Below are 14721 nucleotides of genomic sequence, written 5' to 3'. Positions count from 1 at the left end.
AAGGATTCGTAGCATACCGTATGTACATCGTATGCGATCTGGAAGGTTTGAAGGCTTGCGAGGACACCCAAGCAAGTTGTTCTGAACGTGTCGTGTCCATGAAATAACTACGTGATCAAGTTTTGAAAATAAGCAACCTGCTACTGACCGATACTTAGCATTGATAATCAACACCTTGCAGTGATTTGCAAAATCCTGGAAATCAAAGTAGTGCTTCGTGAATCACTGCCCGAACAGATCGCGACAATCGCTAGGTACTAGTATGCTTAGAAGAAAGATGATTCGTACAGAGGCACCTGGTCTTGCCCTGGTACCCTTGTCGGGCCCACAGAAGAACTACTTCCGGTACAGCCACTAAAGCATGGCACTCGAGCATTTCCAGCCGTTCTGATTGGCATACGGGGTACACGGATACAGCAAGGGCCGCGGTGATCATCAATCAGTGCGTACCTAGTAACACCCATGACGTTGCCGCTGCAATAGCTTTGACAGCTATGTCCTCTTTTTTTTGTTTTGTTTTTTTTTTTTTCTATTTACCAAATGGTCAGCCTAATCTATAAATTTTCATGCATGTTTGTGATACAAGCTCGGTGGCAAAAATTGTTCTCGGTTTCCCCTCATTGATCCCACCAGTCCTAACCATTTATATCCTCCCACGTAACCGGCTGGAAAATATTTCCTCGTGTTCGAATCAATCTCATTGTCTCAATTTTCCTCTACTTGCAAATACCTTACCCCTTGTCGGTACCTCCACTAGCACGGACAATTGCTGGTCGAATACAACTTTAACTGCGCCTATTGGAAAGTTTGTTAGTTACCATTGCAAGACAAAGGCGCGTAACTTGAAGCTCTGATTAATTGGTTGATCGGCGATCGATGGCATGTCGCCACCAGCTGGATTGACTGCCTGGGAATAAGGTTGTGATTTGGGAACGGTGCATTCGAATTCTGACTAGTGATGCCTGATTCTTCACAAAGGAGCCTTGAGTCGATCCCAGATAATAGTAATACTGCTGATGGCACTCCCACCGGCGCTCCACGCAGACAGGAAACCCAAACCCCTACAAGCAGCTCTAGAGCAGTACCGGAAGGCTCTGGTGGTACCGGAGAGAAAGTATGGATTCCTCGGGTGTCTCAACGACCAGGTCCTGTGAACCGCTCCAGAACAAAGCACGCCTGTGAAGCCTGTCGGAAAAGGCGCATCAAGTGCGATGGAGCTCGACCCCTGTGTCAAGGCTGCGCCTCCGCTGGTACGGAGTGCGTATATGCAGACCCTAAGCGTGTGCGAGATAGGCAGGAGATGAGGTCTTTGAAAAGTACAATTGACCAGTACGAACATCTCCTGCGAGATCTTCTCCACGAGGTTCCTGCAGGTGCCGCCAAACGTATCAAGTCAAAATTAACAGTAAGACCTCTATGACATTGCGCCAAGTGTCATGTAAAAGACTCAGGAATCTAATCTTAATATTTTTCATCACTATCAGCCCACTGAATCCTATCCTTTGAATCGCAATCCGTCCATCTCAAGCTCATCCTCATCCTCCGCTGGTTCCATCGAGGGGACTGACACGATAAGCGAGGACCTCAACCGAAATGAAGAATCCAGAGCCACCGGCTTCATGGGCAAAAACTCCGTTCACGCCTGGTTACGCAACCTAGAGCCTGATAGCGGACACCGAGTATCGCCTGATCGCAACATGGAGGCCGCGGGCAGAACGCAATTCGGCAAGCCTATCTCTCCTCAGGGTCTCGACAACCACATGTCTGTTAGCTATTTCCTAGACGATCGGAAACTGCCCCCCTCCAGCTCCGTCGATGCATACCAATTTCCCCCGAAGAACCTGGTAGACTGGATTTTGCAGTCCTACTTCAAGTCCGCGCACCCCTTGTTTCCCATAGTACGTATCGATCTCTTTTTGGAACAATACAAGAGTCTTTGGGGAGGCAGTGGAACTCCACGACCCGGTCAGAAATGGCTCGCCATTCTCAACATGATTCTGGCCATCGGTTGCAGGCGACTCCAGTTCCTACAGGAGAAAATGCCGCCTGGCGTCAGCCATGAGATTTTCTTCTCTCGTGCGCGATCTCTCAGCGTGAACGAAAACATGATTGTCGAACACGCAGACCTACAACAAGTACAGGTCGAAGCACTCGTGACGTTATATCTATTGGTATCCATGCAGATCAATCGGTGAATCACCCTATTCTAGTTTACCTTCTACATTAATGGTAAGAGCTACTAACTCGTCGCCTTCACAACGCAGGGCCTGGAAAGTCTCTGGTATTGCAGTACGATCAGCCATGGCATTGGCGGTCAATCTGCGGATTACAGATACAGACCTACAGCCTGGATCTAAAGAAGCCCGCTCTCGACTTTGGTGGTCTATCTACATGCTAGAAAACCTTTTGGCACGTATGACAGGAAGACCTACGTGCATTGGAAGCTCGTCGTTCTCCGTCGACCCGCCTGTACCTTACTCGGAGGACATGTTTGCTCGCCCTCAGGTGATGGATCTATTAACCAATGAGACGCTCCGCAAAGAGCGCCTGAGATGGTCCTTGGATGAACAGGAGAGTGGAAATGACGACTATGATCCTTTCTGGCTCAAGGACATTGAAACTAATCATGGACTCCAATTTTACTATCTTGTTGATCTAATGCACATAGTACACATTGCGATCGACGAACTTTTCTCCCCCAAGGGCTACCAAGCCAACAAGTCCTACATCAGACGGCGCATACGCTTCTATGATGAGAAGTTAGAGCACTGGCTATCTCGCCTTGCTCCTGCATGTCGCTTTGTCGACCAGAACGGTGATTTGAATTTGCAAACATCATCGCAAGAACAAACCATTTTAGCGCTACATTATTACGGCGCCCGGATTACCTTATACCGGCCGTATTCTCCTTTCAAACGATACGCTGACTTGAAAGAGAAGGAGTACGCATACATCAGTCAACGATGTCTGCAGGCGGCACTATCACTGATCGCGGTCTTTCCGGATGACACTGATCTTGATTGGGTTTATAACACATCTCCCTGGTGGTGCATGCTTCACTTTCTGATGCAAGCAAGCACAATTTTGGTTATGTTCACCCACAGCAGTGATCCCGCCGGCTCGGCTCACACAAAAGACGCTGAACACGGCTTCGCATCCCCTGGAGTAGCCGCCCGGGTTCAAGCTGCCTGCCTAAAAGCTCACAGGTGGTTACACGGCTTGTCTCGAGTCGATGAATCGTGTCGCCGGGCATTCTTACTTTATGATGATCTCCTCCGGCGCCTTGGGTTTATCATGAGCTCATCCGCCACCTCCTGGTCTGGATCAGCTCAAAGCAATCCTTTATCTCGGAATCAAAGCGGTGGGCCAAATGCTCAACAAGAATCCGACCAACCTACATACAATGTGCAACAGCACGGTGAGTATCCCAGACAAATGGCATTTGATCCTTTCCCGGAGGCATACAGTCATCTTGTGCATGGTGCTAGCGACGTGCTATCGCCCCTCGATTGGAGGAATATTGACTTATCTGTTGGCGTGCCCTTTGCCGAACCGATATGTACGGGCGAGGTCTCTGGTGAGTCTGAGGGGGTGGATACGGCTTATGAAGATAATGATGTCCGTATGAATCTTTCTTGAAACATATCTGGCGTCGAAGCGTGGTGGTCTCCCCTTTGTTTAGTCTTTTTTTGACAATTTGCCCGGAAATCCTCTCAGCGGAAACGGCATTGCTTTCTGAAGAAGTTTACGTCGGTATCCGGTTGATGAAAACCTCACTATTCAATCTTTTGGACTCTTTACAAAATTTGACACTATTATTACACGTAATGCCATTTCGGCACATTCCAAAAGTAAAAATACCATTGCGGGTTACAACCGAGCATTGAGCCAGTGTTTGTCTATTATGGATCGAACGAAACATAATCGTAGTGTTCATTCTAGAGTAGTAATTACAAATTATATATCAGAAATTAATATTTTCAAGACGTTCCATGCCCGACATTAGATATAAGAGTTGACCAAGCTTAGACAAAGCGCTTAATCGGTCTCGCAGGAGTCGGGTTCGCCATCACCCTGCCAATTTTGTCAGCTGATGTAGGTTAAATAATATTCAAAAAGGGTGTACTCACTCCCTTGCGGCTATACTTGATACCAACGGAAGTTCCGCTGACATTATCATAAGGAACAGGGCTGGTGTAATTGTAGGTAGGCTTCATTCCCTGGTAGGTCTGCTGAACGGTGTGAAGAACGGTATTGGCACCAGAGCACTGGGCACCGTTGGTCAAAGGAATGGGCCAGGCGCTAGAGTACTTTTTGGTGGACAAAGGACCAGGGTAAGAAGTGTTCAAGTTGGCGTTGGTCATGTCAACGTCGTAGTTGATGTAGTTGACCTTGTCAGCAACGAGGGACAACAAGTTGGCACCGCAGTCCCAGCGACCGAGAGAGGGGAGCTCCCAGTTGGCGGAGAGAGAAGCAATGACGGAGTAGTGAGTGTAGAAAGTGCTGTCGGTGGTTCCCTTGAGGTGGTTAGGGACGGCGCCGCCAACTAGAAGGGTGTATACGGAGTTGGGGTTGGTGTAGTTGCCACCTTCATCGAAGGTGAGCATGACAAGAGTATCCTTCATGAAGTACTCGTTCTTGAGAAGGTCTGAGAGGAAGTTGTAAGACCAGGTACCGCTGAAAGAGATGTTGGTGTCGTGGCCGTCGTTGGTCATGTTGGGGGTGATGAAAGAGTATTGGGGAAGACGCTTGTTGTCAAGATCATCGTAGAAGCTAGTGAAGTTCTTGATCTGGCGCAGACGGGTAGCATCGTCGGTCACGGAGTTGAAGATGACCAGGGGATTGTGCTTGCGCACGTAGTCGTTGGCACCGGACTCGGGGTAGCGGAAACCCTGGTAACCAGCGTAAGGGAGACCTTCCTGGTACTCACTCCAGGAGATCTTGCGGGTGTCGAAGAGGTCGGCAATGGTAGAGACATTGTTAGGGATCTGCCACCAGTTGTCGTTGTCCATTCCGAAGTGGTCACCAGCAGCGGCGGCAACGTAGTTGGGCTCAGAGGGATGAGTAACAGCCCAGTAGTTGTCCAAGAAGATGCCGTTCTTCTTCAATTCGTCCAGGTGAGGTTCAATCTCAGCGGTGGCCAAGTCCTAGAATTATTAGCTCCCTTCTCGTGCAAAGTGTCGCGGATAACTTCCCGCTCTGACACTAGGTGCAGAGAATACTTACGGTGTTCTCCAACCAGATATCAATGAAGCGGTTAAAGACCTTTCCATGCACGTTGGAGGTGGGAGAGTAAGGCTTGACGGAAGCCTGAGCAGCCGCAATCTCGGCGGCAGAAGGGTACTGTTCAGTGGTAGTCTGAGCAGCAACCAAGCAGCAGCTGGCCATCATGGCCATCAAGACCTTTTGCAACATCGTTTGGGACAACATCTTGACGAATGTGTGGTGTTTGAATGACCGCAGTGATGAATCGAGCAGCTACTTCCAGTCCACGTCGTCGAGGAGGGTAACATGGCCGTCTTTATATGTCCGGCAGGTACCTTACTGGTATGTCACTTGCAGCATTCTTGTGGATGCCGCGATCAGACCTCTTGGCCTGGATCCGCTCATTCGATAAACTTTTGCATCCGCAGATGTCGCGCCCACGTTTTCGAGATTCGTAGTCAGGATACTTCCTGACTCGGCGATGAGGGCGCATTTCGACATGCGAGTCGAGCAGGTACCGGCAATCCTCACGATCAAAACAGCACTGAACTATGGTGATGGTTGTAGCATCTTGAATGTTCGGCGATAGAAACGTTGCAGTGACATTTTATTCCTGCTGGCATGGAAGCTGTCGAACAAGGCGATTGTTCCGCCTGTGGAGAGCTGTTAATTTGTATCAATCTCGGCAACTGTACTATGTAGTACTATATATGGCCCGCAACCAATTGGCCAACCACATCGCCGACGTGAAGAGAACTCTAAGCATGTTCTCAATGCTGAGTCTCTGATTGGTTTAGTTTAATCGTCTTGGCGCATAGTTTAAAGTTGAGCATTAATTGTGTGTAGATTATTTGTATATACTAAACTATGAGTATCCTAGGTATATTATCTGCAGCTTGTAATTATATAATTTGTGTGCACGTACAGAAACCGACCGATGCCGTCAGGCATACGACCACAGCATAGCACGATACCCGAAAAGAAGTGGCTTCACTTGTTTGTTTACATCAACGATAACTGCACCTTGGACCAACATGGATTTTAAAGATCTGCAGGATAATAAAATAATTAAAACCAATTGAGAATGGCACGAGGAACGTGGTCTGAGGCTGCAACTGCAAGTGACGGGGGCTAGTACGAAAAAGGGGAGTAGTTTTTCTTGACTGTATTAGTAGAAGTTGATAGTACATACGGCGAGGAAAAAAAAGCAATTCCAGGCCAGACTGCACAAGACCCACTCAAATCACCGAGATTTAGTTCGCACGTGTTTCGTGGCCATGACATAAACATACACTACATCGACAATGAACACCGAGGGGAAGGAAAGACATAAACATTAATATCCGAGTCTACATGCGCCATAAAATACAAAAAGCATACCTAGAAACCTCACACGTTGCTTTCGCTGCTGGCAATGTGGATCTCAGTCGTCTTGTGAATGTTGTATTGTTTTATCGGACTGACTTCGCCAAGGTGTACATCACCGCCCAGCACCCGCGTCTCCGTCCCCATACCGCCAAAGATGTGTTCTTCGCTCTCGCTGCGACCCAGATGCGTTTCGTCGTGGTTCGATGTGATGGCTGAAAAATTCCGACTTCGGGGCCCGGTATGGCCTGTGAAGGGGTTGTCACCCGTCTGGGCGCCGTAGTATAGTTGTCGCGAACTCTTTTTTGTTCCGGTAGCTGTGGAGTGGAGGAATTTGATCGTGCGGCGGAGGAAGGACCAGACATATGGGAGGTTGGAAACGTAGATGCCGACCGAGGCTTCTCGGAGGTACCAGAATTGGTACGAGGTGTCGTAGATGTCGCGGAAAGTGAAAATCTTGGATACGATGGCGCAAACGATCTGCCAACAACACGTTCATGTAAGCTTCAATACGCGATGCCTCTCGCTAGGTAGAACATACCAAGAAGAATCCCAGCCCAAAAATGACGACAATGGGCACTTTCTCTTTGTTCGACATATTCATCTTCCACAAAGTTGGAATGATGACCAACAGAATGGCTAAATCGGAGGAGATATTAAATACGGCTTKAACAACTTCGTAGTTAAAGTACGTGGCGCATTGTTGCTGAGGCGGCGGGATGGTAAAATATCCCGAAAACGGACGACAGTTGAGGAAGAGTGTGAGCTCGACAGCGATGTATCCTGCCAGAGTGTATCCTGCGCAGAGCTTGACCCAGAATTGTCGTAAAAGATTCGTACTGTAGCCGACAAGACAACGTTAGACGCACGCAGTCGAAAAACAAGAACAGACTAGCACTCACGTCATGCGCCAATAGATGATGAGCATGCATGCTTTCAGGAACCAGATTGTATTGACCATACACTGTATCTCATCAGTCACTGCGACTTTCTCTCGTCACACGGGTAATCCCACCTGCTCCGACGCAAACTCGACCCTAGCAAATTGTTCTCTATCCAAGATATCCTGCGGTGTGAATGTGGCGTATTCTTCCGGCGTATAAAGCGTGCCACCACCGCCTTCTGCTAGTTGGATGTTGGTGACGACCAGCGCAGTATACCAGCCCTGTGACGGCAAGGGATTAGTTCGGTCATGAGCAAAGACAGCCATTGGAACGCACAATTGCAAGCAACATGATATAGTCTTCTGCTTGCCATTTCAAGCCCAACCGGTCATACCGGGCATATCTGATCTGTGTTAGAATGGTTTATCGAATCAACGCAGAAAGCGGGGCGTGATGCATACAGTCGGAGTAGGTATAATATCATGCCAATGGTATACATGATCCATGACTGCACCACCAGCTCGTGTGGGCTGCCTCCACCGTCGGAGGCCATTGTGACTCGGTGTTCTTTAGATCGACATATGCAAATATTGTAAACACGAGAAAACCGACAGCGGCACGATTGCCTACTTAGAGTATGGCAGATGATGAGAACGAAAGAAAAAACGAAGCAAAACCAAAAGTCTCCCACGAGAACACCAAAGCCACCACCCGGAAGGGAGTGAAATGGTGCTTTAATGCGGTAAACTCAGTCCGCCCAGGGAAGCAAAGTCAACCGTGGAAATGAGGCCTGAGCGAGCAACGCTTATCTTCAGGCTAGCCCGAAACAGACGCACGTTTCGTCAGGATGCACGACACTAAACCCCAAGCATGGTGCCTGACTTGAGACTCTAGATAAAACCCTCAAACAGCGAGTGAAAATGCAGTTATGTCGCCGACGAAGGTCTAATTTTCCTGCAATCGCAAGCGTTCTCGAGGAGGCGCGATCCCGACTTCATGCATACGTAAGTAAGTGAGCACTAGCAAAGCATCACGTTGTGTGGCGTCTGGCTGCGTACTTGCAGCGAATGGTACGCGGTACCAGACTTCAATTGGCCTTGAATAGATTAATCATACAACAGAACGAATCAAACAAAGTGTGGGAGCCATGGGAATGATAGAGCTCCGCGAGGGGTTCATTCCAGAAGGTCAAGATTGAAGGTAGGTAGGGGGTGCCGAGTGTCCGATTTACGAAGATAAGACCCAGCGAAGTGGATGCCTGGAAAGCTAGGCTGCACAACAGCCAATCACGAGCATGACGCTAGTCTACTTGCAGCCGAGTGAGTGCCTCCTTCTCCCGTCCATGCATGGCGCGAAGCCAGAACAGGGCATTGACTGTTGCATCCGTCCATCCGGCCTATCTGGTATCTCTTCAGTACATTTTCTTCTCTTTTGTCTTTGTCTTTTCCCCAGAACGTGCAGTATATTCGCTTGACTATGGCTGGTCACTGTTACCACAACCCACGGTGTATTGTATGTTGAATTAGATATCAGTCGCAGTCCAGTCTCCTCCGTACTCGGTAGCTTTCCAGAAGCGCGCTAGGGATGTCGGAAGGGTCTCCCGGCCCTGCAAAACAGAAGCTTGGCGGTGCTTGTCTCTTCTCCCCCCACTTCGTCTCTTCATTTTTTCATCGCAGGCCGTGCTCGCGTTCTAGATGGCCAACACGAACTCGGAAATGCATGCGCAATTAACTAATCGACTAGTAGTCGCAACTTCACGAATCGCATGGGTCAATGGCGATAAGTACAGAGAGCTACTGGAAAGCTAACCTCATTCAGTGCTTCGGATATTTTTCTCTCGTCGGACCAATGAGTGGAGGGTGAGTGGTTTCCCGCCACCTGCTCTTTCCTCCGTCCCTCTCTTATTATTCCTCTGATCTTTTCTTATATCCCTCGTATTACATCCTTATCCGGTCGCATTTTATTTTTGACCTCTGTTGCATGTTATTTCGTGCTCTCTTTGGACAAGACAGAAACGACCGCCATGGAGAAGCAGCCGAGTGACAATGTCAACCGCGATGGCTCTGTCCTCGAAAGCCAGCCATCCGATGCCGTCAAGAGCACCAGCTCCGGCGGTGTTCTTGCCCGTCTGAACGAGAGAATCGCTTCAATTAGGTTCATGGAGGCCCGCGGCATCGAACGGGTACCTGAATCAGAGCGTCATAGCGCCACCGCCGCCGATTACATGCAGATGGGCCTGCTGTGGTTCAGTACAAACATCACCGCCAACAACATCGCCGTTGGCATGCTTGGTCCGTTGGACTATGGTTTGAGTTTTACCGATTCTGCGCTGTGTGCTACTTTCGGCGCCCTGCTGGGTGCTGCCGGTGCTGCGTATATGGGCACTTGGGGTCCAGTCAGTGGTAACCGTACTATGGTGAGTTCCTTCCCGCTGTCGCGTGCCAACTCAGTTGTCTGACATTGTCAGGTCATTGCGCGTTATTTCATGGGTTACTACCCCAGCAAAATCTGCGCTCTTCTTAATATCGTCATCATGTTGGGTTATGGAATGATTGACTGCCTCGTCGGAGGCCAGGTTCTCTCTGCCGTCGCCGGCGGTAACATGACTGTGGTCGTCGGTACAATTATCGTCGCCATCATTACCTGGATCGTGGTCATCTTCGGAATGTCCGTCTTCCACAAGTACGAAAGATGGGCATGGGTTCCGCAATTGATTGCCTTGTTCGTGCTGGTGGGTTCCGCTGGTCCCAAGTTTGACACCGATATTCCTTCTGTTGGCAGCTCGCGAGACATCGCCGGCAACCGCTTGTCCTTCTTCTCACTCTGCCTGTCCTCTGCCGTTGCTTGGGCCCCTGCCGGTGCCGACTATTACGTGTACTACCCACCGACCACTAAGAAATGGGTCACCTTTACCATGAGCTTCTTTGGCATCGGTCTTGCACTGACATTTGCCAATCTGCTTGGTGTCGGTCTCGGCTCCGGCACTTATAGCAACGCTGACTGGGAGGCTGCCAACGAAGTTTCCTCGGGCGCTTTGATCATGCAAGGCTATAACGGATTGGGCGGATTTGGAAAATTCCTTGGTGTTTTGGTTGCGCTGGGTCTCATCGCAAACAATATCCCAGGTACTTATTCGGCCACTCTTGGCTTTCAGACCCTTGGCCGATACGGAGTTGCATTGCCCCGTTGGTTCTGGACCTGTGTCGGTGTGGTCATTTACACTGCATGTGCACTGGGTGGCCGAGACCATCTATTTGAAATTTTCGAGAACTTCCTCGCTCTGATGGGCTACTGGGTCACGATCTTCTTGATCATCGTGCTTGAAGAACACATGATCTTCCGCTGGGGCAAGATTGCACCGGCTTTCGACTGGTCGATCTGGGCAGACCGAAGCAAGCTGCCTCTCGGTCTAGCTGCGTTCACAGCATTCGTGGTTGGATGGATAGGAAGCATCATGTGCATGTACCAGATCTACTATGTTGGTCCCATCGCCAAGTTAGTCAGCACCGATGGTGCAGATCTGGGTATTTGGGTGGGTTGTGCTTGGGCCATGATTGTTTTCCCTCCGCTGCGATGGCTGGAGCTGAAGAAATTTGGTCGATGAGCTCCTTGACTTAGATTTTGCTTATACATAGACATTGGGGGTGTTTTCTTGCAGTTTGTCCGTTACTGCATTACTCTAATACCCTCGCTTTTATACATTGCGGAAAGATAGTGTACCATACAGCACAATATAGTTATGTTCGGCTTTAATTGCCGAATATATTTTTTATACAAAGTTTTTGTATCGGATATTCAGCTCGTTTGTTCGGCCATCCGGCACGGGTAGGTTTTCCTTAACTTTGGATGTGGAAATGGCCGCGCCACAAACCTTTTTAAACTTTCATGGAACTAGCATGACTTATTTGGTAAACTTATGGCTTGGAGGATTAGGCAACCTTCCAAGTCCATATATTCATCCCCATCTTATTACCAGTCGTCACCGGCATTCCAGCGTGAAGAGTCATTTTATGTCCCGCATCATCGTCGTGAAGATTCTCCCAGTATATAGCATTTCCCAGGATTGGTTTGAATGTAACCCCTTCGTCGAACGGTCGGTCGCAGTCAATAAATTCACACCAACTCTCATCATCCGGCGGAGTAAGTCGTGCAAAATTGGTCCCCCCACCTGTGCAGTTCGCGTGTATATAAACGAAGAATGTAGAAGCGATATTCCCCCCGACGGCGTGCGCATCGTCGAACCAGTCGTAGTGGTCGCGGTACTGCCCAGAGATACCATAGTTTTGTACCACAATGGGCAAAAAATCGCCGAAGCGTTTGTAGAAGGGAAAGGAGGTTGCGCGTTCTTCGATTCTTTTAATGGTTTCGTCGCTTCGGTCTAGTTTCGCTGTCATCGAGAGGCGGTATGCTTTGTCGATGTGCGGTTTCCCTTCGTTATCCCACATGGGCGATGGAGCGAACCGACCGTTTCTATTTAATTGACTGTGGTCAACTATTGATTGATCTAGTAAGCTGACCAGGCATGAAGACGAAGCTTACGCCAGTTGCACCAGGTGAGTTGCTTCCTGTGTGCTGATAAAGTCCTTCACGTAGACCACAACCGGATCCTCGGAAAGAATGTAGGTTGTTGGACGTGGTGTCTCGGCGTTGATCTCATATCTCGTACGCAGCCAGTCCAATGGTGATAAATTGAACGAGACGAAAGCCCAGCCAATGGCAATACCAGCGACAAGCAAGCTGAGCGACCGGAGGAGTAGATTCCCCGCCATTGCTTGTGGGAGCGGTCCGGAGGGACGATGTTAGAACAAAGAACTGCAGTAGGCAAATCCACCAAGCAGTCAGCCAGTATATCTTCTAGCGCATCCTTTCATGGTTGCTAAGACTATCGCGAGAGAAGGCGTGAAGAAAAGGAAGTCGTTGAAGTTGAACGCTGCTGTTCTTATCGATAGCAATAGCAACGGGGCACGTGCCGCAGCCAGCAATGACGATTGGCGCGCACCAATGAAATGGCCGTATCCTCTTCTTTCCTTCAAAACATCGTGAGTCGAAGGCGATGAGCGTCAACTTGTTCTCTGATACTGCTGACGGTATGCAAATATGATATCGTGGTCGCTGCAGCTATTCATATCATGGCTGTTGCTAGTGCTTCTGTTTGAGCTATGTTGTGGGCAGGAATTTCTTGATCCCCAGGGTTTTGAACAGCGTGCTGCCTTGCCAGGCGTGTTCGTTCTGAGTTGTATGTGACATCTACAGTGCTCTGTAATATGGCTAATCGATGTGGTGATAGTCTGTGTTGTACGTATTCGATTGATTTCAGAAGAAAATATTCAGAGAATACCAATGATTATCTAACTCTGAGCTAATCATGTTCAGCCGTCGCAGTAGGCATTCCCAGCTTCTTTCTGAAGTCTCGTAAGAATACTGAGTATTTATAGTGAGCCGTGTACAACAGTTCACAATGAACTTGTGCTCGCTGCCGAGAGTTTGAGCAAGACATCCGATGTCAGCATATACGAAGTAGACTGCTCGAAACACGAAAAGTTTTGTGCCTCATTCGACGTGTCGTCATTTCCGACTATTAGAATTTTCGAGCATCAGAAATGGTCACGCTACCGAGGCGCACAACGAGCAACACCGTATGACCTGGTCCGAATCCTTGATGGCTTCACTGTCACTAATTTGTATCAGACTCGTCACACATGTTCTGAAGCAAGTCACGAATTCTATTGTCGAACTAGACGAGGAAAGATTCACCATTATGAAGCAGCTGGGGGTTCCCTTGATGGTTCTCACAAGGGCTGGGGATGGTGACTCATCCCTCAATCTGATGGCTTCTCTTGCAAAGGAAGAACTAGCGGAAGACTTCTTTGTTGGAGTTATGTCTGGAGCCCAATCTGGAACGAATAAACCATTCATCACGGTTTACAATGTTCGAGACGAAACAACCCCGAAGTACGATGGCCCATTTGAGAAGAAGGCTATTCTACATTTTGCCAGTCTAGTTTCGCAACCCCTGATCCGACAGTTTGACATGTCAACACTAGTGAGCTTTATGAAGGTAAGCTATTTCGTGATCTGCTTGCTGATAGACCCGGCCTTCCATCTAACATCAGTCCAGTCCGCACTACCCATCGGAATGATGTATTCGGCCAACGAAGATGAACGACATTCTCTAGCAGCGAGTTTGTCCAACGTGGCAATGAAATACCGAGAAAAAGTCAATTTTGCTACCGTCGACGCCATTAAAAATTCATTCGCCTTGGAGCCAATGGGATTGAAGCCGGATGAATTGCCAACCTTTGTGATTCAGGCTAACGACGAAATCTACAAACTCGACCCGGGAGTAACAATCACATCAGAGGCGATCGATGAATTTATCAAGCGAACGTTGTTTCCCGGGACAACGCAGCAGGATCGACTCGTTGTACAACCAACATGACGCGTGTGATATTCTCAAAGTAAAGCTTTGACACTAGTCAACTTTCAGGCATGATGATAAGCTTTCACTATCACGGTTGGCTGAATTGATGTACCTCTAAGATACAGAGAATGATCCGGTACGAGTTTGAATTAGCAAAGTAGATAATGAAACCAAACACTTTACTCTCAATACCCTGGTCTTTGTGAGCCGAGTCACCTAAGTCCAACCGAGAAAATGAGAAATTTGCACGTCAGCATACCAATCTATAATCCGAAACTTTAAGAGAAAAAGGAAGAATGGGACACGGTATATAGTAGTTTGCACCTTCAGAGTAACAACTTAACACTCTCTTCTCTTTCTTCTGAAAGAGTGCCAAGAAGATGCTCTTGTAAATATAGAATAGTGTAGGAATAATGTTGGTGCGGAATTAATACTATCTATCAATACAGACTTTTATTCACAATAAATGTATGATGATAAAATACAGTAATCTGAATCCTAGTAAACTCCGTCATTAGTAGAGCAAACCTAGCTGGCAACTTCTGTCTCCTATTGACCAGCAACGGGTTCTTAGACCAAAATCCCAGCTTCTACATCCTCAACGCGTTCTATAAACATCCCTAGCACATCACATTGAAATTGATAGATTGACCTACTGAATTATTGCAACTCCTAACAGAATTTCCTAGAAACAGAAAAAGATATAAGCGCATTATCTCGGACTAGCCGATATTGTTATTCTGTGTTTATTTCATATCTTCATCGATATCCATGGATGACTTTTTTTTCTAAAAAAAAAAAAAAGCTTCGCACTACTTTGGGCTGCTAAAAATGGAATGAGAGTAC

General features: G+C 48.1%; 6 protein-coding genes across 6 annotated transcripts; 3 read left to right on the top strand and 3 right to left on the bottom strand.

Annotated features, from left to right (window-relative positions):
• Positions 1 to 958: 958 nt before the first annotated feature.
• BHQ10_009198 (uncharacterized protein) lies at positions 959 to 3639 on the top strand (the record flags this gene model as incomplete). The annotated part of the gene is made up of 3 exons (XM_040882087.1): positions 959 to 1405; positions 1485 to 2191; positions 2265 to 3639. The coding sequence occupies 3 exons, from the start codon at positions 959 to 961 to the stop codon at positions 3637 to 3639; spliced, it is 2529 nt and encodes an 842-aa protein (XP_040737700.1).
• Positions 3640 to 4038: 399 nt separating this feature from the next.
• Positions 4039 to 5430, bottom strand: BHQ10_009197 (uncharacterized protein; the record flags this gene model as incomplete). The annotated part of the gene is made up of 3 exons (XM_040882086.1): positions 4039 to 4074; positions 4131 to 5147; positions 5227 to 5430. The coding sequence occupies 3 exons, from the start codon at positions 5428 to 5430 to the stop codon at positions 4039 to 4041; spliced, it is 1257 nt and encodes a 418-aa protein (XP_040737699.1).
• Positions 5431 to 6594: 1164 nt separating this feature from the next.
• Positions 6595 to 8007, bottom strand: BHQ10_009196 (uncharacterized protein; the record flags this gene model as incomplete). The annotated part of the gene is made up of 6 exons (XM_040882085.1): positions 6595 to 7050; positions 7112 to 7409; positions 7473 to 7534; positions 7586 to 7735; positions 7791 to 7857; positions 7916 to 8007. 6 exons carry the CDS (start codon positions 8005 to 8007, stop codon positions 6595 to 6597), a joined length of 1125 nt encoding a protein of 374 aa, XP_040737698.1.
• A 1470-nt stretch (positions 8008 to 9477) lies between these two features.
• BHQ10_009195 (uncharacterized protein) lies at positions 9478 to 11058 on the top strand (the record flags this gene model as incomplete). The annotated part of the gene is made up of 2 exons (XM_040882084.1): positions 9478 to 9870; positions 9922 to 11058. The coding sequence occupies 2 exons, from the start codon at positions 9478 to 9480 to the stop codon at positions 11056 to 11058; spliced, it is 1530 nt and encodes a 509-aa protein (XP_040737697.1).
• Positions 11059 to 11383: 325 nt separating this feature from the next.
• Positions 11384 to 12223, bottom strand: BHQ10_009194 (uncharacterized protein; the record flags this gene model as incomplete). Its single annotated transcript, XM_040882083.1, has 2 exons — positions 11384 to 11924; positions 11994 to 12223. The coding sequence occupies 2 exons, from the start codon at positions 12221 to 12223 to the stop codon at positions 11384 to 11386; spliced, it is 771 nt and encodes a 256-aa protein (XP_040737696.1).
• A 284-nt stretch (positions 12224 to 12507) lies between these two features.
• Positions 12508 to 13893, top strand: BHQ10_009193 (uncharacterized protein; the record flags this gene model as incomplete). The annotated part of the gene is made up of 7 exons (XM_040882082.1): positions 12508 to 12541; positions 12598 to 12690; positions 12742 to 12749; positions 12828 to 12835; positions 12890 to 13090; positions 13143 to 13512; positions 13573 to 13893. The coding sequence occupies 7 exons, from the start codon at positions 12508 to 12510 to the stop codon at positions 13891 to 13893; spliced, it is 1035 nt and encodes a 344-aa protein (XP_040737695.1).
• Positions 13894 to 14721: the final 828 nt, after the last annotated feature.

This window comes from Talaromyces amestolkiae (assembly GCF_001896365.1).
Source record: "Talaromyces amestolkiae strain CIB chromosome Unknown scaffold23.1, whole genome shotgun sequence".
Taxonomy (NCBI): domain Eukaryota; kingdom Fungi; phylum Ascomycota; class Eurotiomycetes; order Eurotiales; family Trichocomaceae; genus Talaromyces; species Talaromyces amestolkiae.
Note: the sequence above shows the minus strand (reverse complement) of the source record. Positions and strands in the feature narration are given on the sequence as shown.